We start from the raw sequence: 26,199 nt of genomic DNA, 5'->3' as shown, positions 1-26,199 counted from the left end.
GAGGCAAGAAACAGCATTCGTGACAGGGGAGGGTTGAATTGGATGATACGAAATTGGGATGGGAGAAAATATAGAAAATGGGAGAAAAAGTGGATAAAAAAAAAAAATAAGTGGGGTGACATGGGCTGACTTCGGTAGGTTTGAGATCAGGCGGGCGGCTGCATTCTGAATGAGTTGAAGAGGCTTGGTGGCAGTGGTCGGAAGGCCAGCAAGCAGTGCATTGTAACTTGGAGTGTGTCCCAATAAGGTTAGGGTCAAGGTAGGAGGTGGCTTGCGATACCAAGTAATTGTTGTTCACTGAAACAACACACACAGACTTAGGTCGCTTTCACACAGGGGCTGTTTGGTCCGGACTTTCGGACCAGAATTCGATAGTCCGGTTTTTCGGGTTTGTGTGAATGCGTGTCAAACTCGGTTCGTGGACCAAACAGGCGAACTCTGGTCCGCCTGAAAACGTCGGTCTCGGTTCGGCTTCATCGGACCAAACGCGAACCAAATATAAGAAGTGATTATTATTACCACTGCTCGCAGCACTCACTGCAAAACAAGCACACTGCATCTAATCTCTCTCTCTATCTATCTATCTATCTATCTATCTATCTATCTATCTATCTATCTATCTATCTATCTATCTATCTATCTATCTATCTATCTATCTATCTATCTATCTATCTATCTATCTATCTATCTATCTATCTATCTATCTATCTATCTATCTATCTATCTATCTATCTATCTATATATCTATCTATCTATCTATCTATCTATCTATATATCTAACTGTGCATCTTGGGAAGAAGGAAGAAAAAACGCGGCTTATTATTATTACCGAGGCGCACGGCATTGGATCAATGGATCAATGCCACGTCAATACTATTATTACCTTACCACTGCTCGCAGCATTCATTCACTGCAAAACAAGCACACTGCATCTATCTATCTATCTATCTATCTATCTATCTATCTATCTATCTATCTATCTATCTATCTATCTATCTATCTATCTATCTATCTATCTATCTATCTATCTATCTATCTATCTATATATCTGTGCATCTTGGGAAGAAGGACGAAAAAACGCGGCTTATTATATTATTAATAAAACAGCTACTTGTGGGCACTCATAAAAACACCGTGGTCTACAAGTTGTTTAGCGAGAGGATGGTGGTAATGTGCTTCAATAGAACAATGGATCAATGCCATGTCAAAACTCGCTCCGCTGATCTGGAGGGCTCGCCTCGCAGTCCACACACAGACACACACGTGCGCGCGCGCGCACACACGGGCTCGCAGCCACACACACATTTCCACTGTCCAATAGACAGGCGCCCTTTTCGACCGCGTGACATTGTTCAGAAGGTTCGGTCCGCCTCACAGATTTCTGTGTGAACGCAGGCGAACCAAATGAAGAATGCAACAATGTTGCAACTTCACCCCCAGAACCGCACCGAGTCCACCAAAACTATATGTGAAAGCGACCTGAGAAACAGCAATGTATCAGGTTATGGTGTAAGCTGGAAGAGAGGGATGAGAGAGAGAGAGAGAGAGAGAGAGAGAGAGAGAGAGAGAGAGAGAGAGAGAGAGAGAGAGAGAGAGAGAGAGAGAGAGAGAGAGAGAGAGAGAGAGAAAGAAAGAAAGAGAGGAATTTGGACATTTGGGATGATCATTATGTAATTCTCCTACCAGGCATCTGTGCCTTTGACTGATGATGTTACCATACTCAACACTAGGGCTACCATATATATATATATACACACACACACACACACACACACACACACACACACACACACACACACACACACACACACACACACACACACACACACACACACACACACAATACACACACTCTCTCTGAAATGCATGAGATCACGCTGGCTTGGTCTCCTCAGTCTTTGTGATATGGTCGTTTCCTCCTTGGACAGCTCATAAATAATGACTGCAGTCAGACAGACCATAATTTTGACACAGCAAATGACTCTGGGCCAGACATCATGAATTTTCAGGGCATGACACCTTTTCGTGAATGAGCTAGTGGTAAACAAAGAAAGCAGACCCAGAATTTCACCAGACAATTTAATAAGAGTCGTTTAACTCATTCAGCGCCGTCCACGCATATATACACGTTTGTCCGCCAATCGAATAACGGCAACCACGTATATATATGTCATTGGATCATTATTTCTTTTATTCGCTATTTCCATTCATAAATCATCCAGGAAGGCTGTGTGACCATATGGAATGACTCTGAGATCGCAAAAGTACAATACCGCCGCCTGGTGGTATGCGGACGATGTTGCACTCCCTTTGTGACTCTGTATGTGGCTGTGTATCATTGAAATTCATCCGGGCGCAGTTTTCGAGTAGCCTGGACGGAGGGGTCTCCCTGATCGCATTGAATCGCTTTCGGGATGCCCGATTCATTATGCTGTGGGGGGTTATGTCGTGGCCCAAATGGACATACGATCTAGCAAATGGCAATCAAATAATTAGAATATTATTCTTTTTGGAATCTCATCGGCCACAGGTAAAAGCACAATTGAACTTCAAAAAACCTGTGATGAAAACCAACCTGAAAATAATGTGTATCTCCTCTTACGGAGCCACCCTGTGGAATAAGCTAGCTAGAGGATGAACTAAAATATTGTAAAAACATAAATCAATTCAAATCTAGACTAAAAAAATCTATTTGTGATTTGGTACAGAAGGGAAGAGCTTTAATTGCATATTAATAATAAAAAAAATACGTATGATACTGTATTGTACGTTATATCATATTACATTATATAATCATATTATAATTAATTTGTATATTATATTGAACTATATTTGCAGTATATTTGTGTATATACTACGTCTCTACACTATGTCTCCACACTAGTGGAGTGAGTGATCCCATTTTGCCATACATACTGTAGCCCATGGCGACAGTCTACCGCACCCTGGGAAAAACAAAAATAACTAAGAAGATCAAAAGACTGAGACACAGAGATTTGTAATCATGTTTTTAAATTGTCCATGGGTTAGTAGGGTATTGTTTTTTTTATAGCAAGAGTTGAAGATCATTCCATGAAGCTGGTTCATTAAAACAAGAGGCTGACTTTCCAAGCTCAGTCTGCACTCTGGGGACCTAAAACATAAGCCAATCATTGGAGCGTGTCAGATAGGGTCCATAGTTCCAATCTAGCAACATTGTGATATACGGTGGTAATTTCCTAGCAGTGGCCTTAAATATAAACAGATACCAATGTCTATTTCGGCTCTCTGCCAGAGAAGACCAGCCCACTTTATCATACAAGCTGCAGTGGTGAATATCATCCTCTATCACCAGTAATACATCCGAGTGCAGATTGATATACTGTTAGTCCTTGTATCGAGAGCTCAACCATTACTTTTCAAAATGAAAACAAATCCTTCAATAGAATATTGAGGTTGTCAGCAGTGGTGTTTATGTTTGGATTGAGCATATTATGGCCTTTCACACAATATGTCTTTAAATCAGGGGTTACCAAACTTTCTCATGGCAAATATGTGTTGTTTTGCTTGTGACCCACCAAGTACACAGACACAGACACTAGGGCTGACCTTCGAATTTCTTTTTGGAATTCGAAGCTTCGGGGCCGAGATTCGGTTTTAATTCGAAACTTCGAGATAAAAAAATAATAATAATAATATATATTTTTTTTTTATGTTGTGGGACTTGTACAGCACTTTGTTCAACTTTGTCAGTGCTGTAAAGTTTAAACCTTTTTAAATCTTAGACAAACAAAACACTTTGCTTTCATTTGAGGCTTTATAAAAGCAGCACAATGAACACAAATCTGTCAGTGCCGAGTCCGACCTCATCTTAAATAACAAACAGCATTGCTTGTTGTAGTTAACAAAGAGAGGCAGAGTTGATTTTGCAAAAAAAATTTAAAATGTAAAAGAAATCATATTTTTATATATATATTTCTTTAAATAATCGAATTTTATTTTCATATTCGAATCGCATGCCCATCGAACGAAGCTTCGAAGTATTTAAGCTAACCCTAACAGACACACAGACAGCAGCTGGGTAGTGTAGAGGTCTAAGCTGCACTGGTGCGGCTGGGTAGTGTACAGGGGTCTAAGCACTCGCCCACCATCGCAGAGACCCAGGTTCAATGGGTGGACACTAGGGGTGGACGGTATGGTCTAAAATTTATATCACGGTATAATTTGAAGCATAGACGGTAACGGTATATATCACGGTATCATCGTTTTTGATTAAATTTTTTTTTTAATTTTATATAATTTTTTTTTTTTTTTTATATAAAATATATATATTATATAATTAGACTTGTACTTGTATTATCTGCGAGACATCGCCACCACGCAACAAGCTCCACTGTCTGTGTGTACATTAGTAGCCTCTAGCTACGGCCAGGATTCTCCGGAGCTGCAGCTGGACCTATACTCGAGTAGCCTCGAGCTACGGCCAGGATTCACCGGCGCTGCAGCTGGGCCCTAGTATTGGTATAACGTTAAATCACATTCACAAGCCCTCAGCTCGAATACGCATCGAATCAGTGTTATAAGACATTGATATCAGGAGCTATCTGTAGCTACTGCTAGCCGGATATATAACGTTAATACAACGCCTCAGTGAATTATTTAGTTCAATGGGACATTTCGTTTTGAACGGTGAACTAACTTGTGTTAACGTGAGCTAACGGCTAACGGAGCTATCATACACGTCTACTCTCTACTAGACTTGATGGAGCGTTTGTTGATGTCAGGAGCTATCGGTAGCTGGCCGACTAGATACCGTTCGGTTAGACAATGCCTCATCATGTATTAAACTAAAAGTGAATAGTTGACTGGGTCATTTTGTAACGGTAGCTAAGCTAACGTTAGCTCAGGGAGACGTCCCGTCCCACTACTACTAGTAGACCAGTGTTTACATGCGTGCGGGAGGGGCTGGCACGCCCACTGCGCGAAGCCTCCTAAATAACTTTTTCCAGTTCGCACATATCTATTATCTATGACTAATTCTATCTATTTTTAGGGGCAAATGCGAGTGAAATAGTCGCGCTGTGGTTACATGACGTCATTGCTATTTTAGAGCTGCACTACCGGTTACACGGTATAGGCAAAATCCATACCGTAGAGCAAATTCATACCGTTTATACCGTATACCGTTTATACCGTCCACCCCTAGTGGACAGTACTATCAGAGCAGCCCTGAACTCTCGCACCACTGCTTATAACCTGGGCAGAGAGTCAGGAAACATGGAAGAGTACAAGACAACAGTCTACACTCTGCGCAAGGCTGTTAAACTTGCTAAGAGGACGTATGCCGACAAGATGGAGGCACAAATGGCACAGAATGACACAAGAGGCTTATGGCAGGGACTGAGGGCTATAACTGACTACAAAGTCAGCGCCCCCTCAATGGGGAGCGACGACGCCTCCCTTGCGGACCAGCTCAACACCTTCTATGCGCGGTTTGGTGCAAACAGTGGCACTGCTAGCCCAACGGCTAGTGACGTCACTGGTGCGCCGGCTGTTGTGGAGGGGGGGGGGGGGGGGGGGGCATCCGCGGGGGGGCTCTCTCATTGACGGTACACAGTGTGAGAAGAGCATTTATGCAGGTGAACACCAGGAAGGCGGCTGGCCCAGATGGAATAACAGGACGCATACTCAAGTCATGTGCTAACCAGCTAGCCCCTGTGTTCACCACCATATTTAATCGATCCCTGAAGGAGTCAGTGGTCCCTGCCTGCTTCAAGATGTCTACCATTATCCCGGTACCAAAGAAACCCTCCCCAGCAGGTCTCAATGACTACAGACCGGTGGCACTCACCTCTGTGGCCATGAAATGTTTTGAGAGGCTGGTCAAGGATCACATTTGTGCTTCCCTCCCCAGCGATATGGACCCTATGCAATTTGCATACAGGCCAAACAGGTCCACTGACGATGCGGTCTCCCAAGTACTGCACAGCACCCTCTCTCACCTGGACCGTCAGAAGGGGGGCTATGTGCGACTGTTGTTCATTGACTACAGCTCAGCGTTCAACACCATAGTCCCCACCAGACTGGTGGACAAGCTGATCGAGCTGGGTCTGAGCTCCGCTCCGAGCGCCTGGGTACTGGACTTTCTGAGTGAAAGACCCCAGGCGGTCAGGGTGGGGGGTCAGACCTCCAACACCATCACCCTGAGCATCGGGTCCCCCCAGGGCTGTGTTCTGAGCCCCCTGCTGTACTCACTCTACACACACGACTGTGTGGCCAAGTTCAGCTCCAACTCCATAGTGAAGTTCGCAGACGACACGGTGGTGGTGGGGCTGATCTCGGACAACGACGAGAAGGCCTACCGGGAGGAGGTTGAGGTACTGGAACGCTGGTGCCAGGACAACAGCCTGCTCCTGAACATTGGTAAAACCAAGGAGCTGATCGTGGATTATAGCCGGAGAGGACAGCAGGAGACACACACACCACTGATGATTAACGGGGCTACCGTGGACAGGGTGAGCAGCTTTAAGTACCTGGGGGTCCACATCTCAGAGGATCTGACATGGTCAACACACATAGACACAGTAGTAAAGAAGTCGAAGCAGCGCCTCTACCACCTGAGACAGTTAAGGAAGTTCAGAGTATCGGGGAAGATACTCCAGTCCTTCTACTCAGGAGCTGTAGAGAGCATCTTGACCGGAAACATCACTGCCTGGTATGGAAACAGCACGGCACAGGACAAGAAGGCCCTACAGAGAGTGGTGCGCTCAGCCGAGCGTACCACGGGTATTGCACTACCTCCCCTGCAGGTTCTATACAACAAGAGGTGCAAATCCAGAGCCTGCAGAATAATGAAAGACCCCCACCACCCCAATAACAGCCTGTTCCAGCTGCTGAGGTCAGGCAGACGCCTGCGAACCCCAGCTACTAGGACAGAGAGGCTTAGGCTCAGCTTCTTCCCCCAGGCCATCAGAGCCTTGAACAATGAACATTGAGTGCCACAGAACACTGAACTATCCACACACAAGCACACATGAGCACACACACGACACACACGCTGTGCACGCTCACACACTAGCAGCCACTTTAACACTTTAACATGAGCGGGCACACACTCATGCCGCACACACACACTTATGGCCAAAAGGAAAGGCCACTTAAAATTTGTATAACAACAGTAACAGTGTATTGCACTACCAAAGCTACCTAGCATGTCCTATATGCTCTGTAAATAACTATGTACAGATACCGAGATGTCACACCATGTTACCTGTTACCTGTTTATTGCACAATGTTGTTTTTATTGGATTCTATTATATGTTGTACCACTGTATTGCACATCGTTGCGGGCAAGACCACCCGCATTTCATTGTATACTTGTATGCCGTGACAAATAAAACTCGTCGTCCCTACAAACACAATTGGCAGTGTTCACAGGTGGGAAGCCGGTGGGGCTTGAGTCCTGGTCGTTGCAACAGTGACTCCTACTGGTAGGTCGGGGCACCCGTTCAACAGGGCCCCTCCAGGGGACATACAGTAGCGTGAACCTCAGTGTGTTACGCTCTCCCAGTGAAACACCTAGCTGTCAGGTGAAAAGAAGCGGCTGGCAACTCCACGTGTATTGGAGGAGGCATGTGGTAGTCTACACCCTCCCAGACCGACAATAGGGAACCTCAATGACAAGGCAATTGGCAAACAAAAATAATATAAATATAAAAGATACAGATGGGTAGATGTCTCACAGGTTGAGTGACAGACACACACATTAATTTGACTCCTTCTTTTATATGAGAATTGTTACGGTTTGTATGCAACCCCAATAGCACAACACAAGTCAGGTTTTACCTGACTTCTATCAGCATGTGACTTGTAACTAGAGTTGTTCCGATACCGATACCAGTATCGGAAATGCCTCCGATACTGCCTAAAATGCTGGTATCGGTATCGGCGAGTACGCCGAAAGTCTAGCATCCGATCCCATATGACGTAATTTATCAACAACACGTGCGGTCTGCTGAGAGCGAGCATTATAAAACAAACGTGTTTTTAATCGACTGTGAATTAAAGTGTCAATGCCATTTGTCATTTTAACAGCAGATACTTTCTTAATTGACATCGTCCCGGCAGAGCGGGGCTTGCTGGTGTTATTAGCATTAGCTGAAGCGCTAGCTGAAAAGCTAGTTTTATCTTTAACGTTACCTTGGCTAAAGTTGGGGCTATTCATAATCCAGCAATAATGGCTGCAGACTTGCAAGCAAAGTACAGCAAGTTGGCAAATGAGTATTCCAAGGTAAATCACTTTTTCACCAGTAAGTTACTGGCAGTAACGTTACATTGTCTTTCCATCTAACGTTAGCTCACGCTAATGTGGCTAACCTAAAGTGTCGTCGCTGATCGACCTCTCGCACGCAATTAATGACATGTTGCGACAGCCATACCGGTGACAATGTTTAGCTTTTAGTGCCAAAGGATAAGAGTCTGAGGCGGAGTCTCAAAAGAGAATGTTGAATATTTATTTTGCATCGAAAATCACAACATACATGTTACTACTAGCCAGAGCCTCTGCAGACTGGGTAGCAAGTGCAACAGCGTCCGTGCGGAAACAATGTCCCAACAACCTTTCCGTGGGTGAACTCATTGAGCATAGTTAATGATACTAATACTAATCTATACAATCACCTGTTGTTGAATAAATACCATTACTTAGTTTCTAGTTATTACTAAAAAACAGTATATATAAAACAGTATCTGTAGGTGTAAAAAAAATGTATAATAGTTTTATAATTTATATAATATACTTTTATTTAATTTTTTTTAATGTATGCACTGGTATCGGTTCAGTATCGGTATCGGCCGATACCCAAAGCTTAGGTATCGGAATCGGATCGGGAAGGAAAAAATGGTATCGGAACATCTCTACTTGTAACACCAGAGGCGGTAACATCCTAGATCACTGTTACACGCAAATCAAGGGTGGCTACAAGGCTCATTCTGCTAGTGGCTTTGGTAAGTCTGATCACGCGGCCATTTTCCTTTCACCAAAGTACAAGCAAAGAATCAAGAGCACTCCTGTAGTCTCGCGAGAGGTGCAGAAATGGGATTTGACGTCAGAGGAGACGCTCCAGGCTGCGTTTGAGTGCACAGACTGGAGCGTGTTCCGCGACACAGATAACATTAATGTCTACACGGAGACAGTGCTGGACTATGTTCGTACTTTGGTCGAAGAAACAATCCCCACTACCACAATTAGAGTTTACCCAAATCAAAAACCCTGGGTAGACAAATCCGTCCGTGAAGCTCTGAGAGCGCGCACCAAAGCATACAACGACGGACTAGTGGCAGGCAACATGAATGACCACAAGGTGGCGCGATACAACGTAAGGAGGACAGTGACAGAGGCCAAACGGCGCTACAGGGATAAAATTGAACTCCAGTTTGAACAGGCTGACTCCAGAGCTATGTGGCAGGGGCTCAAAACGATGACAGACTACAAAGGCGCCTCCCTCAAACTGAACAGTGACATCTCCTTAGCAAATGACCTCAATACCATCTATGCAAGGTTTGATGCTGGTAATAACAACACCAGCCCACAAGCCACGGCAATGGGGGGGGGGGGGGTCTGCTGCTGATGGAGACTCAGTGTTCAGGGTAACAGAGCATGAGGTGAGGCGGACCTTTAAAAAAGTGAATATCAGGAAGGCAGCAGGACCGGACGGCATCCCTGGCCGCGTCCTAAAAGTCTGTGCCGACCAACTGGCCCCGGTATTCACTGACATATTTAACCTGTCCTTAGAACAGGCTGTCATCCCCACCTGCCTGAAGAAGTCCACTATTATCCCTGTACCCAAAAAATCCAAGCCTGCTTGCCTCAACGACTACCGCCCTGTAGCTCTCACCTCCATAGCCATGAAGTGCTTTGAGAAGCTAGTAAAGGGCTACATCTGCTCCTCCCTCCCCATCAACATGGACCCCCTGCAATTTGCATACCGCCCCAACAGGTCCACGGAGGACGCCATAGCCCATGTGCTGCACACAGCAGCATCACACCTGGACAAGAGGAAGGGGAACTATGTGAGAATGCTATTCATCGACTACAGCTCGGCATTCAATACCATAGTCCCCTCCATACTCATAGCCAAGCTCAGGGACCTGGGCTTGAACTATGACCTCTGCCAGTGGGTCTTGGACTTCCTGACGGGCAGACCCCAGGTGGTGAGAGCAGGCAACTGCACCTCCTCATCCATCACCCTCAACATAGGGGCCCCCCAGGGCTGTGTTCTGAGTCCCCTCCTCTACTCCCTGTACACACACGACTGTGTGGCTCAGCGGAGTAGCAATACAATCATCAAATTTGCTGACGACACAGTGGTGGTGGGCCTGATCTCTGCCAACGACGAGAGGGCCTACCTGGAAGAGGTCAAGGTCCTGGCGGGATGGTGCCAGGAAAACAGCCTCTCCCTGAATGTCAGCAAAACAAAGGAGATGATTGTGGACTTCAGGAGGTCGGGGGTCAAGGACTACAGCCCCCTCAGCATCGACGGGGCACCGGTTGAGAGTCAACAGCTTTAAGTACCTCGGAGCCTACATATCCGAGGACTTGACATGGACCACACACATTGACAGTGTTGTGAAGAAGGCACGACAACGCCTCTACTTCATCAGGCGCCTAAGGAAGTTCCAAGTCAGTCAGAAGATCCTTAAGAACTTCTACTCATGTACAATAGAGAGCATCCTGACTGGCAACATCACCTCCTGGTTTGGGAATAGCACTGCACAAGACCGAAGCAGACTACAAAGAGTGACACGTTCAGCCGAACGCACAATTGGAGGGGGGCTCCCCACCCTCCAGAACATTTACAACAAGCGGTGCAGGGGCAAGGCTAAGAGAATCATTAAAGACTCCAGTCACCCGAACAACTGCCTCTTTGAACTGCTGCGGTCAGGCAAGCGATACCGGAGTCTCAAGGCGAGCACAGAAAGACTCAGAAGAAGCTTCTATCCCCAGGCCATCAGGCTGCTAAACGAACAATGAACACTACACAACAACAACCATCAAACGCACATAGCACACACATCCACACGCACACACTCACTTTAAACAAACACACTGTAGCACCCACTCCACACACTTTATAGCACACACTCACTTTAAACAAACACACTGTAGCACCCACTCCCCACACTTTATATTTATTGATGAAGGATTGCACTACAACTCGTACACCTTACTGTAAATTGTACCTAAATTGTACCTCATCCCATTTCTGCTTTGCACTATATAGTATTGTACATTAGTACACTGCATAGTATTGTATATTATATGGTAACTCAGTTACGTCTATTCTGCATCGAACATTGTACATATGTCTATACTGAACACTGTGACCTCATTTTCTACTTCTAAATTACATGCTATACTATGTTATAGGATACTATCTTGTCTAGCACAGTCTCTGGAGCGTAACAGTAAGAAGCATTTTGTATGAAAGTATTCTGTACTTCTGTATGACAACTATTAAAGAAACTTGAAACTTGAAACACAAGACAGGTATGAGAGTTAGCCAAAACCTGGGCATAATTTATTCACAAACAAAAAAAACGGCACTGTCCCTTTAAGGGAAAACAAAAATACACTGGTGAATATTCTAGAGTCCATGAATGAAGTGAAAGTTCTGGAGTCTGGTCTTGGACAGAACACTGCCAACGGGCAACTCAGCCAACAGGGGGTCCATGAAAAAAGGAGTGAGAACATAGGCATCCTCCCGTGGAAGCATAGAGAGCGATGACGATGTCTCACAACCAGGAACGCTGCCGACGGGCAACTCAGCAAACAGGGACCCACGAAAAAGGAGTGAGAACATAGGAATCCTCCCGTGAAAGCATAGAGAACGATGGCGATCTCTCACACCAGGAACGAGGCCCACGGAGAGAGTAGGGCAGTAGTCGGCACGCCCCCTTGTTGGGAAGCATGCAGTTCTTACCCAGCCCTCACAAGAATGATGCAAACAGAATGCGCAAACAGATACTACACTACATACACTACACTACATACACTTCTCTGTGTTCTATTACATTTTAGTTTTGAAAATGGGACTATTCCTTCAATATGAGCATTAGTTTATTGAGTACAGCTAGCATATAGATTATACAAATCTATTCTTAACACGAGGCTTATGGCCTATCTAGAAGAAAAAAACTGTTTAGTGGAGGAGCTGAATGGATTTAGAAAGGCTAGAGCCTGTGTTGATCATGTCTATTCTAGGGATGTCCCGATCTGATCACGTGATCGGGGCCGATCACGTGATTTTCCGAAGATCGGGATCGGCAAATATTTTTTTACTTTTTTATTTTATTCAACAAACATGACCATGTTCACGTCTTAAACTCATACTGAGGCCTTAGTTTTGGGTTTAAATTGCATATCATCATTCATTTATTTATTGTCAAACAGAGCAGAAGAATTTTGCCAAGACAAACGCATTTCCTTTGATTTAATTATACATCAAATGATTTATGTCAAGGATTGCAATGCCTCGCTTGAATGAAGTTAACTTTTCACCTGGATAACGTCAACATTCAGGGTGAATGTAATGTGAGAAATTGGGATGACATTTTTTATATATTTTTTTATAAATACAAATTGTAAAAAAATATTTTTTTTGATCGGATCGGGAAAGATCGGTATCAGTAGATACTCAAAATAACATGATCGGGATCGGATCGGGAGCAAAAAAATGTGATCGGGACATCCCTAGTCTATTCTATCACTACAGTTGTTAGAAACAGAATAATGCAAAACAAGTCATCATTTGCCTGTTATATCGACTACAAAAAAGCTTTTGATTTTGTCAACAGAGATGTATTAGCCTAATCGTCTTGTTGAAGAAGGGATAGTTTGGGGAACACAAATTTGAATATGCTGAAAGATATAAATATTTAGGCTTCATTTTGGTGCATTGGCTGAATCTGCTAGTAGGGCACTTGGTGGTATAATAGCAAAAACTAAACAGCTGGGTGATTTGGGATATGCTACCTACTCCAAATGATTTCAAATTCAAATTATTGTGTTTGCCCTGTTATGGACTATATGGCAGGTGTATGGGGTTCAAAAGTAAATATGAAAGGAGAAAAGGTACAGAATAGGGCAATACGGTACTTTCTAGAGTCCATAAATTCACCCCTGTATTAGCAATAACGGGAGATATGGGATGGGAACCGTGTGGAATAAGATGGAAAGGCAGCATGTTAGCTTTATGGAACAGATTGATACAAATACCAGAGTCGAATTTCTAGGAAAATATTCAACTGGGATGTAATTATAAAAGGTGCATGGGCAAGTGTGATATGTAATACACTCTCAGCTAAATTGGAGCATCTGACCTTTTCCAGAATGTAAACACTGTAAACATCTCCTTGGTTAACACATTCGGCGCCAGACCCGATATATCCCGGGTTAACTCGCCATGCATTGGGCGCCAGACCTGAGATATCTCGGGTTTTGGTCGTTTTTTCTTTTATTCGATATTTTTATTCATTATTCATCCACTGACCTCGGTGTTGCCATAGGAAAGGATTCTGAATTTGCCAAAGTGCAATACCGGCCTTATATCTCACCCTGTGTTACACTTAAATCCCTCCGGGCGCTAAATTTAGACGGAGCTGAGTAAATCGCTTCATCCGACCACTTCAAAACGCATCTGGCACACTCGATCCATAAGTTGTGCCAAATTATGTCCGGGACCAGATGGACACCAATACTGGAAATCGCGATCAGACAATTGGAATATTCTTTTTGGAATAACCCTGATCAAAGGTAAATTCCAGCTTGATCCAACAATGTTTTGATATCGATCTAGCTGATCAGTGTGTGTAGTGTTCAACACGAATGCCGTTACTGGCCATCAAAGCATAAAAAAACTACCCCCCCCCCCCTTTCATGCATTCATGATGAAACATAATACCTATTATATACATTTGATTTGGAAATAGTAGCGTGTCCAGGTAAGAAACGCCAACGCTTATAGTAGAATACACGTAGCGCCCTATAACTCAGCTTTTCAGGAATTATCCCGGATCACTCCTAAACTATACTTATATTCACCACGGGATAACGCACGATATGCATGAAAAATCTCTTTTTTGCATGTTCGATGGAAGAAAGACACTGTCAAGGGGTGCTCCAGTAGCACACCATGTACCGCGCTGCGTCGCGGAATACCGTGCTGCGTCACGGATCTGGTTGACTCCGAGTTCGATTCCCGGACTCGCCGTCATTTGCCGAATGTCTTCCCCTGCTCTCTCTCCCGTTTCACCCTACAACTGTCGGTCATGCTTGACCAGAAAAGCGATAAACGCAAAAAAAAAAAAGAAAGACACTGTCAAATGACCATAGTATTGTCTCCATAGCTATAATATAGAATATAGATATAGCTCACCAAACATAGTGACGCACAGTGAAAATATGCTATTGTGTTTAAATCCAAATAATCCTCTGCCATTGTTGTGTAACATGTCATCTGTTCTCTAGTCTTCAGCCTCGGCTTCACGTGAAGTTAAATCCTCTCTAGAAGTGAAACTGAAACTTACCAAGCCTATAAGTTGTTAAAGGGGCACTAGGCAATTAATTTACTCTGGATGCCTGAACACAGAATGACACCAGTATCACTGACTACCACGGCAAGCCTATAGAAAATTATTCTATTTAATAATAATAATTATAATAATAATTATCATAAATATAATAAAAAAAAATTAAAACATTATTTAAAAAAATTATTATATTTTTACCAAGCATGAAAGATGTGATGGAAAATATATTTCCACTTGCTTTAGACGAGTTGAATTGCCTCAACAAAGTTGCCTTTTGCCTGGAGATAAATAAAAAAACACTACACTAACACTAACACTACACTAACACAAACACTACACTATGAATGAATGAATGAATGATGAATGAATGAAAACTTTATTTATACAACGGCATGCAAATTTCTCGATTCTGATTGGCACGTGGTTTTTTTACTGTAAAAATACACGTGGGTATTTTTCATAACCCAACGCTCTTGGTCCCAGGACCCGCCCACAACCGAATTACTATCAATGCGCGTTTGTGGTTTGGGAATTAAAGCAAGATTACATTTTTTTTACCTACTTTCTATAGAAGCAGCTGGGAGGTGCGCTGTTTTAAGTGAGCGTGGACTATTGAATTGATTGATTGATTGCTAATTTTATTACTGTCCGCCTTGTTTCCAACTGGTTAAGTTTAGGCACTCTTTCGAAGTTGGTTAAGGTTTTGATTGAATTGATTGATTGAAAACTTTATTAACAGATTGCAGAATGGGTACAATACAGTACAGCTCAATACACACAATTGTTAAGGGGATGCAGACCAGAGAAAGACTTTCATCTTGTTTACATCAGGGTCCCCCATTTTCAATTAATCGGGACATATATGACATACATGACATACAGATACAGTACTGCTACATCTATACATTTATGACATACCAGATTTGCAAATACAGTACTGTTTGTGATACAAAAAGAGTCAAGAAAAGGGAGTATATACATTTGACGTAGAAACTGTACATTGGAGGAGGTTGGGTGGGGTTGTGTGGGGGGGGGTTGGGTACATTGGGATATTGACAACCATACTGGGTCATTTACATTGGAGGTGGTTGGGGGGGAGAAACACTGTATAAACAAGCAAAACTGTACATTGGGGGGGGGGGGGGACACACACACTGTACAAACAAGCAAAATTGTACATTGGAATATTGACAAGACCATACTAGGTAAATTACTGTACATTGGAGGGGGTTGGGTTAGGACATTTACAGGGGCCAGTTTCGAATTGCAGTCTCCCGTAGGTGTCCCTTGAGAGTGGTTTTGAAAGTGGGTAGTGATTCACATTCCTTTACAGCTTTGGGTAGGGCGTTCCACATTGATGTGGCATAATTTTGTTTTTGAGGTGCTTTGGTACCATGAGGTGCAAGCATAGTCGTAGTACCCTTGAATGAGTGCTCCTGCCAGAGTCTTCAGGGTATTCTTGTTTACCAGAGAGGAGATCCGGTACAAGAATCGAGTTCGTTGGTTGACTTTTTTTATTACATTGGATGCCATTTTGTCACAGGAGAGATTAGCCTCTAGGATGGAACCCAGGTAGGTAATTTCATCTTTCCTTGTGACAATATTGTCACCCACTGTAACTGAGAAGCCGTCGGTCTTGCTGAGTCTAGCGTACAGTAATAAAATTAGCAATCAATCAATCAATCAACTCAATAGGCCATGCTCACTTAGAACAGCGCAGCACCCAGCTCTCTCTCAGTCTGACCCGCGTTGCAGACAGGAGTGTGTGTGTGTGTGTGTGTGTGTGTGTGTGTGTGTGTGTGTGTGGGGGGGGAGGGGGGGTGGGTGGCGGTGGGTGGAGACTAGAGCTAGCACTGACAGTCAGAGAGAAGGAAAAAGAAATTGAAAAAAAAATGCAAATTAATCACTCAATCAAATCGCGATTTTTCTTTTGTTCTAGAATGACTCAAGACCCATCAATTACATCATCCAACATTGTTTAAAGGACTAACACATTCGCAGTGACAGAATCGCTTCATATTTAGTCGTTATGGCGCTATCAACATATCCATTTGTTGTCCGCGAGCTTGTTTTCTCCCGGAGTGAGCCGGCGGAGTGATATGTGATTCGGTTGTGGGCGGGTCCTGAGCCCAGGACCGTGGATTGTTGCCAATAAAGACGTGTAAATGGACTGTTTCAGCCAATCAGAATCGAGAAATTTGCATGCCGTTGTATAAAAGCCATTACACCACGCGCAGTCTGTTACGTTCTGGACACCGACCTCGGTCGGTGACCACCCACATTCCTGGCATATGTCACTGGGCTTGTCACCTGTCATTTCCCTGTCAATTAGTGCTGTCACTTAGGGGTGGTTCCTGATTGGCTGTCACGGGGGTGTGTGTGGAATGTTGGTATTTTGTTTCTATTTAACATACCTCTCTTCTGCTTGTCCATTGTCAGGTCTTCACTAATTGCGTTCGGGGATAACGCGGACGGTTCTACTGTGGACCTCCAATAAGCTCCCATTTACCTTATCTTACACTTGTGCTTTTAGCACTTGTTCTCTCTTAGAATTTACTCTGTGTTCTTACTATTAAAGTCAAACCTGTTCAAGAGTAAACACTCTCTGTCTCTGTGATTGCCTTCAACCATTGGAATTCACCTACCTGCATTCTGACAGAAGACCTGACCATCAGAATTCCATGGAGGCCATCATGGAGATGCTCCGGACGCAGGGAGCAGCCCAGACACGGATGGAGGAACATCAGCAGCTGGTCAGCGCCGAGTTAATCCGACTCAATGGGGTCGTCGGATCATCCCAAGCGGTGGCGCAGTCAGCGTTGGCCACAGCTCGACAAGCCCAAGAAGGAGTGGCTGGTGTGCAGTCGGCGGCGGGGGAAGCAGCGTTCCACGCAGAGGAAAGTCGGGGGGGGGTTCGGGGTCCAGGAGCGGTCCCGCGAACCACATCTGTAGGCGCCCGCTCGCTATGACGGATCACCGGATGGTTGTCGGGAATTCATCACCCAGTGTCTACTCGTTTTCCGGCTGCAACCACGATCATTTCCATCGGAGACAGCGCAGGTAGCGTATATTATCACACTGCTCACCGGCGAAGCTCTCTCCTGGGCTACGGCGGAATTAGAGGCAGGGGCGATAATCTGCGACAGTCTGGACGCCTTTACCCGGGAATTGAGAAGAGTATTCGATACTTCCCGGGTACTCTCGATCTTCGAGGCTGGTGGTCGTCTTCTCGACTGCCGGCAGGGCCTCCGCACAGTCGCAGCTTATGCTATCAAATTTCGGATCTTGGCTCGGGAGACAGCTTGGGCGGAGAACGTCTGCGTGGTTCTGTTCGTCAGGGGACTCTCAGCGCGGATGCGAGATGCTCTCTCCGCGCGTGAGATCCCCGAGCAGCTGGAAGTGCTGATCAACACCACCATCAAGATGGATAATCGGCACCGGGAGAGGGAGAAGGAGCATGTCAACAACACCCAGCCCCAGGTATGTTTTCCTTCTTCTCCTGGTGTTGATAATTCCATGCATTACACGAGTGGGCCACTGGGTGATGAATCCATGCAGCTTGGAGCGCTGTCGCTCTCGGACGACGAGAGGCAGCGCTTCATCAAAGAGCGACGCTGCTTCCGGTGCGGCCGCACCGGTCACCGCTTCGGCAGCTGTCGGGTCCAGGCTGTATCGGCTCGGCGCCAATCGGGGATGGAAGGTGCGCCGTCGGGCCTCGAGAGGGCGCCAGCAGGTGGGCTCATTCCTGCCAAGACCACGGATTCTCGCACATTTTTTGAGGTGGCGATCAACTGTGGGGGTGACATTAGGGGAACTAAGGCTCTCATTGACTCAGGGGCGGCGGGCAATTTTATTCACGTGGGATTGGTGAAGGAGTGGGGAACCCCGGTGGAGGACTTAGGGGTTCCCTTACCAGTCTATGCCCTGGACGGTCGGCCCCTGGGCAGTGGGAGCGTCACCCAGCGCACAGTTCCCTTACACATCCGGGTGGAGGGTGGGGAGTGGGAATGGGTTACTTTTTTTGTCATCTTTTCCCCCTATTCTGTCATGGTGTTGGGTCATCCCTGGTTGTCGTCATGTGTTCGTGTCATTAATTGGGGCACGGGCGAACTCTCAACGGCGGCCGACGTCAAGTCGATCGTCAGCGGGAGTTTGCCCAAACCCTTGTCTCCCCCCCCCTCTTCTCTTTTGTCTCCTCCCTCTTTCTCCAGGATGGTGGGGAGCGTGGCAGATTCTGATCTACCCTCTAATCCCGATTTAATAGGGGTGCCTGAGATCTATTGGGACCTGGCGGACGTTTTTAGCAAGACGCGTGCTAAAGCACTTCCGCCTCATAGATCATACGACTGTCCCATTAATCTTCTACCCGGTACCTCCCCGCCTCGCGGGCGAATGTTCTCTCTCTCACGCCCCGAAACCTTGGCCATGAACACCTACATAGAGGAGGCATTGCTTGCGGGGCACATACGCCCTTCCACTTCCCCTGCCGGCGCTGGCTTCTTTTTTGTTGATAAAAAGGATGGGGATCAGCGCCCATGCATTGATTATAGGGGATTGAATGACGTTTCCATCAAGAACCGATATCCTTTACCCCTCATGGACACGGCCTTTGAGTGCTTACAGGGGGCACAGGTCTTTTCTAAACTTGACTTACGTAATGCATACAACCTGGTCAGGATTAGAGAGGGAGACGAGTGGAAGACTGCATTTAACACACCCAATGGGCACTATGAGTATTTGGTCATGCCCTTTGGTTTGGCTAATGCTCCGGCAGTCTTTCAAGCCCTGGTTAACGACGTGCTGCGAGACTTGATTGGGGTGTCTGTGTTTGTCTACTTAGATGATATCCTGATTTTTTCTCGTGATATGGTGCAACACCAAATGCACGTTCGGGAGGTGCTAGACCGTCTCCTCAAGCATCAACTATTCGTTAAGGCTGAGAAGTGTGTGTTTCACACGGACACCGTGTCCTTCCTGGGCTTTGTGTTGACGAAGGGCGATCTGCGCATGGATCCAGCCAAGGTGCAGTTTTGGACTGGCCATGGCCTTCGTCGCTCAAGGGGTTACAACGGTTTTTGGGCTTTGCAAATTTTTACAGGCGCTTTATTCGCAATTTTAGCGCCTTAGCCAATCCCTTAACAGCTCTCACTAAGGCCTCTCTCCCTGGCTTTGAATGGTCGCCTAGGGCTGAGTCGGCCTTCTGCGATCTTAAACGTCGTTTTACATCCGCTCCTGTATTGATCCGCCATGACGCGGAGGTTCCGTTCATTGTGGAGGTGGATGCCTCTGACGTTGCGGTGGGGGGGGTGCTCTCTCAGAGATGCTTAAAGGATGGGAAAGTGCACCCGTGTGCTTTTTTTTCTCGCCGTCTGTCACCAGCCGAGCGTAATTACGACGTGGGTAATCGGGAGTTATTGGCGATCAAATTGGCACTGGAGGAGTGGAGACATTGGTTGGAGGGGGCGGCACATCCTTTCATTATTTGGACTGACCATAAGAACTTGGCTTACATCCAAGGGGCTAAACGCCTTAACGCTCGCCAGGCCAGGTGGACGTTGTTCTTCACACGATTTCGATATACCATCTCCTATAGACCCGGCTCCAAGAATATCAAACCTGACGCGTTGTCGTGCCAGTTTGATCTTCCTGGGCGGGAGGAGCAGCCCCATCCCATTATTCCACCGGCCTTGATTTTGGCACCCGTGTCTTGGGGCATAGAGAAGGTGGTAAGGTTGGCGCTAACGCGGGAGCCCGATCCTGGTGGGGGTCCTCCGGGACGGTCGTATGTTCCCAAGGTGGCGCGCTCACGCTTGCTACAGTGGGCACATGCGTCATCCCTCACCAGCCACCCAGGGGCAACCAGGACCCTGGAATTTATCCGTAGGAGGTTCTGGTGGCCGACAGTGGAGGGGGATACGCGTTCCTTTGTGGCGGCCTGCCCGGTGTGCGCACGTAGTAAGACCTCTCGACGGGCACCGGCGGGTCTCCTCCGACCACTTCCTATTCCTAAACGACCCTGGTCACACATATCTCTGGACTTTATTTCTGGTCTTCCCCTTTCGGACGGATTCACCACCATTTTGGTGGTGGTGGATCGGTTCTCTAAGGCGGCTCACTTTGTCCCTCTCCCCAAGCTTCCTTCGGCCCGGGAGACTGCTGATTTAATTATACAGCATGTCTTTCGGGTCCACGGGCTGCCAGTAGATATCGTGTCGGACCGGGGTCCTCAGTTCGCCTCCAGGTTCTGGAAGGCGTTTGCCGCCGGCCTCGGCGCCTCTGTCAGTCTGTCGTCTGGGTTCCATCCACAGTCGAACGGGCAGACGGAGAGGGTCAACCAGGATTTGGAGGGGGTCTTGAGGTGTTACGTTGCCGGTAGTCCGGCAACGTGGAGTAGGAGGTTGGCTTGGGCTGAGTACGCGCATAATACCCTTCTCTCCTCTTCTACCGGTATGTCTCCCTTTCAGTGCCAGTATGGTTTTCAACCTCCTCTGTTTCCCGAGCAGGAGCAGGAGGCGGAGGTGCCCTCGGCCCAGGCACATGTGGCTCGCTGTCGCAGGACGTGGAAACAGGTTCGGAAGGCGCTACAGAAGGTTTCGGTTAGTACCCAACGGCAGGCTAACCGTAAGCGTCGTCCGGCTCCAGTTTACCGTCCAGGGCAGCGGGTTTGGCTTTCCACCCGGGATCTCCCTCTCCGGGTGGAATCCAAGAAGCTGGCTCCTCGCTTTATAGGACCATTTAAAGTGATTCATCGGGTTAATCCAGTGGCTTACAAGCTACGACTTCCAAGCTCTATGAGGGTTCATCCGACGTTTCATGTGTCCCTGTTGAAGCCATTCCTCTCATCGCCCTTGGCCCCGCCACTGCCTGTGGTTCCTCCGCCCCGGTTTATTGGCGGTCAACCCATTTACACGGTGCGGAGGATACTGGGTTGTAGGCGGAGGGGTAGGGGGTTTCAGTTCTTGGTGGATTGGGAGGGGTACGGGATAGAAGAGCGTTCTTGGGTGCCTCAAAGGGATATTTTAGATCCCAGCCTGATCGTTGATTTCCGGCGGCTGAATCCCGAGGCTCCTAGGTGAACGTCTGGTGCCGTTCGTCGGGGGAGGGTACTGTTACGTTCTGGACACCGACCTCGGTCGGTGACCACCCACATTCCTGGCATATGTCACTGGGCTTGTCACCTGTCATTTCCCTGTCAATTAGTGCTGTCACTTAGGGGTGGTTCCTGATTGGCTGTCACGGGGGTGTGTGTGGAATGTTGGTATTTTGTCTCTATTTAACATACCTCTCTTCTGCTTGTCCATTGTCAGGTCTTCACTAATTGCGTTCGGGGATAACGCGGACGGTTCTACTGTGGACCTCCAATAAGCTCCCATTTACCTTATCTTACACTTGTGCTTTTAGCACTTGTTCTCTCTTAGAATTTACTCTGTGTTCTTACTATTAAAGTCGAACCTGTTCAAGAGTAAACACTCTCTGTCTCTGTGATTGCCTTCAACCATTGGAATTCACCTACCTGCATTCTGACAGCAGTCGTGTCACAACCCACTCCTGCATGTGATGTAATGCTTAATTAACAGATTGCAGAATGGGTACAATACAGTACGGCTCAATACACACAATTGTTAAGGGGATGCAGACCAGAGAAAGACTTGTCTTGTTTACATCAGGATCCCCCATTTTCAATTCATAGTGAATTGAACTACACTACACTACACTAACACTAACACTACTTACACGACTACACTAACACCACACTACACTAACAGTACACACAACACTAACACAACACTGCACTACACTAACACTACTTACACTACACTAACACTACACTACACAACATTACACTAACACTACATTAACACTACACAACACTACACTAACACTACACTAACACTACTTACACTAACACTACATTACACTAACACTACATTACACTAACATTACACTAACACTACATTACACTAACACTACACTATACTAACACTACACACAACACTACACTATAGGGGTGTAATGGTACACGTATCTGTACCGAGCCGCTTCAGTACTGGACCTTCGGTTCAGTAGGCGCTGTGTACCGAACAAATACAACGTTACTTTAACCACTAACGGAACACACTAACGTAACTTTTTTGTGTGTGTGTGGAACTTAATTAAAAACTCCAAGTGCCCCTCCTTCCCAAAATATAATTTGCGCAAAGGGCCATGTTGTTCGTTCAGCCCACGCCCAACACTGAGAGATTACCTGTAATTTAGCATAGCCTCATAGTATGGTGAACGCAAACGACATACACAACACCACACTAAATACACAACACTACACTACATACGTAACACAACACTACACTACTTCCTTCTCTTCCTCCACCACTACTCACATACATACACATACCACTTTGTTAGAGAAAGAGACTAGAGCAAACCTCTACACACAGACAGACAGACAGACAGACAGACAGACACAGACAGACAGACAGACAGACAGACAGACAGACAGACAGACAGACAGACAGACAGACAGACAGACAGACAGACAGACAGACAGACAGACAGACAGACAGACAGATAGACAGACAGACAGCAATGGACAGTGTCTGACCTGATGCAGGGCGGTGAGGCCGTCTTCATTGCAGAGATCTGGGCTCACATTGTTCTTCAACAGGTAGCGTACTGGTGGAAAGAGAGAAACAGATGTATGAACAATCTTGATAACAATGACAATAACTGCCATTCCTTTAACAGATGTTACATATGTACTGAACACACTGCATGTATGTCAATTGGTGCTGCAGCATTAATTGACCCCAAAGAGGAATTGTTTGGACATTTTATTTTTACTTCTTTCTTGCTGTTTGATTAATTCTGGCAATTCATTTGAAAACCTTAATGTGTTTAAAAAAAGACACACAATTAAATTACATTAGGCTACCCCTTTTGACCCCAGCCATCTCCCATAACTTCAAAAGCAAGGCACAGTAGGAACTTGAAGTGTGTTTACCTCCCTGATCCCCTGACATGCAAACCAGGAGAATGATGAGTGACCACACATCCCCTGGTCTAGCAGTTCTCATTACAAAACATTGGTGAACTGACCAATGTTTAAACCACCAAATGAAACCACCAAAGCAACAAGAAGCCTACAGGCCGAGCTAACGAATGTATTCACAAAATGAATCACCAAGACTCCTGTGATGGAGTATGCAGGTACGCAGGATTACTCCCCTTTACCATTTCATCATGCATTTATTCATTACCATAGCCCCTACAGATGCATTTTGCTGTGTATTTTTCATTCAGCTTTTTGGCAGTGTATAGGACGAGTACAGAGCCCAGTGGAGAGAGTTGTAGGGTGGAGTGACAGCAACCACCTCCCCCCAACTCACATCACCATCTGAGGGGATGAGGTGGAGATGGTGGAGACATACAGATTCCTCTGTGTATACACCTGAACAACAAATTAGACTGGTCGGACAACACAGAGACCCCTTCTACAGGAAGGGACAGAGCAGGCAGTTCTTCCTGAGGAGACTCAGCTCCTTCAATATGTGCAATAGACTAGCGTCCTTTTTTTTTTTTATGCTAGGGGGGGCTACATCAACTCAAGGGACACCAACAAACTGAACTTGAGCTGGTCAAATTATAGATGGTGGCAGAGAGGAGGATGAGAAGGAAGCTGGCTGCTATCCTGGAGAACCACTCCCACCCCTCTATGTCAAGATGAGGAGCACGTTCAGCACAGATGGAGGAGAACACAGAAGCCCCAGGCTAAACCAGGACAAACCACATGTCTCTCTGGGGGACTCACGGGACGGTGGGGACTCACGGGACGGTGGTCTGGGGCTCGCAGGACGGTCCACACACCGCTATCAGTGTTCTTCTTCCCCGCCAATGAAGTATTCACCCAAAGGCCCAATACCGTGGCAACAACTACCGCATTACCGGTAGAATAAGTGCAGAGAACCGTGGAAAGTGATGCAAACTGTCTTGTCGAGAGGTAACGTTAATGCTAGTAGAATAGACGCGAGAGGTAACGTTAACTTTAGTAGAATAGACGCGAGAGGTAACGTTAACGCTAGTAGAATAGACGCGAGAGGTAACGTTAACGTTAGCAGAATAGACACAACGAGTCTGGTTAATGTTGTTATTGATTGATTGATTGATTGATTGATTGATTGAAAACTTTATTAACAGATTGCAGAATGCAGACCAGAAAGACTTTCGTCTTGTTTACATCAGGGTCCCCCAATATCGCTTGTTATTGATTGTTTACTGGTGATGGTGGCCAGGGCCCTATTCCCCATACCTGGTTCAACTAAGTCGATCAAAAGTCCCATTATCCAGATTCAATTAAGTTTGAATCCAGGCTTAGTAAAATAGTTCCCCTTTAATCTTTTCGTCAATAAAAGGAGTCCTTTTAAAAACAATACCCTTTTATTAATTCCTCCAAATCTCCACTTGTGTTTACTCTGGCTTGCTCCAAGCCCTCACGGACATAGCTATGCTCACGGAGCTCTCATGCTGTACGCCAGCGGCCCCGCCTCCCCACACGGAGACAAACGGAGTACTACCTGCAGTGGAAAACTAATGAAGTACCAGGTAGTAGGTACCAAAAGCGAGTAGAGTAGAGTAGAGTAGAGTAGAGTAGAGTAGAGTAGAGTAGAGTAGAGTAGAGTAGAGTAGAGTAGAGTCGAGTAGGTACTATGCAATGGAAAAGAGGCATAAGTTCACCCCTTCCCAAAATATAACTTGCGCAAAGGGCCGGATGTTGTTCGTTCAGCCCACGCACGACACTGAGAGATTACCTGTAATTTAGCATAGGGCTGGGCGATAAAACGATAACGATAATAATAATAATTTTTTTTTTATATTTGATTTGATTTACTCCGTTTTCCTGTGATGACGAGTTAATTAAATTTGTTTTCTCGTGATAACGGTGCATCACAGTCACAAAAGGGGCTACCTGCTCCTCTGACATTGCGACACTGAATGATGTTTCCTGCAATGATTTAATATATACTAGACTATCGTTTAGTTTTCTCGAGATCTCGAGAAAATTATCCCGTTATCACGAGAAAACAAATAAAATTAACTTGTTATCACGAGAAAACAAATTAAATTAACTCGTTATCACGAGAAAACTAATTAAATTAACTCGTCACCACGGGAAAATGTATGAATGTATGGCCTCTTAAGGGCTTCCGTACAATACTGACCAAATTGATATATTTTTCTCTTGTGCATTTATTTTGTTTGCTTTCTAATTAAATAGAACATTCGTTGAAAGCCCTACATTCTGTGCCAAAACGTTTTTGGATCGTTTGATATTTTTACTTTGATCCCCGCTCTACAGACTTGCCCAGAGCGATCTGCATCATTTTCGACCATCCCCACACATTAGAACTGCAATGCCGATCGACTATCACCAGGTGGTGGTATCGTCCGTGTCTGAACTGCGATGCCTTGGGTTGAATCACACTCTAACTTTCATTTCTGCTTGGCCAGTGGCCACTCCTCCTGCTGGGACATAGATTCACATTAAACGCCTAGAAATTCCGTCGCCTAAGCGTATTTGACAATCGAAACGTGTATAGACATATACACTGGTAATCGTGATGGCGATGCGATCACTTG

The 26,199-nt window shown here is 45.8% G+C and overlaps 1 protein-coding gene across 1 annotated transcript in view; it reads right to left on the bottom strand.

Annotated features, from left to right (window-relative positions):
* Nucleotides 1–26,199, bottom strand: part of ppp1r16b (protein phosphatase 1, regulatory subunit 16B) — a 269,179-nt gene that overhangs the window by 72,720 nt on the left and 170,260 nt on the right. Inside the window, exon 3 of the mRNA XM_084316669.1 lies at nucleotides 23,168–23,238. Coding sequence (XP_084172795.1) covers nucleotides 23,168–23,238 — 71 coding nt within the window. The remainder of the gene's footprint in view (nucleotides 1–23,167; nucleotides 23,239–26,199) is intronic.

Source organism: Notolepis coatsorum (assembly GCF_963971535.1).
Source record: "Notolepis coatsorum genome assembly, chromosome: 6".
In the NCBI taxonomy this organism is placed as follows: domain Eukaryota; kingdom Metazoa; phylum Chordata; class Actinopteri; order Aulopiformes; family Paralepididae; genus Notolepis; species Notolepis coatsorum.
Note: the sequence above shows the minus strand (reverse complement) of the source record. Positions and strands in the feature narration are given on the sequence as shown.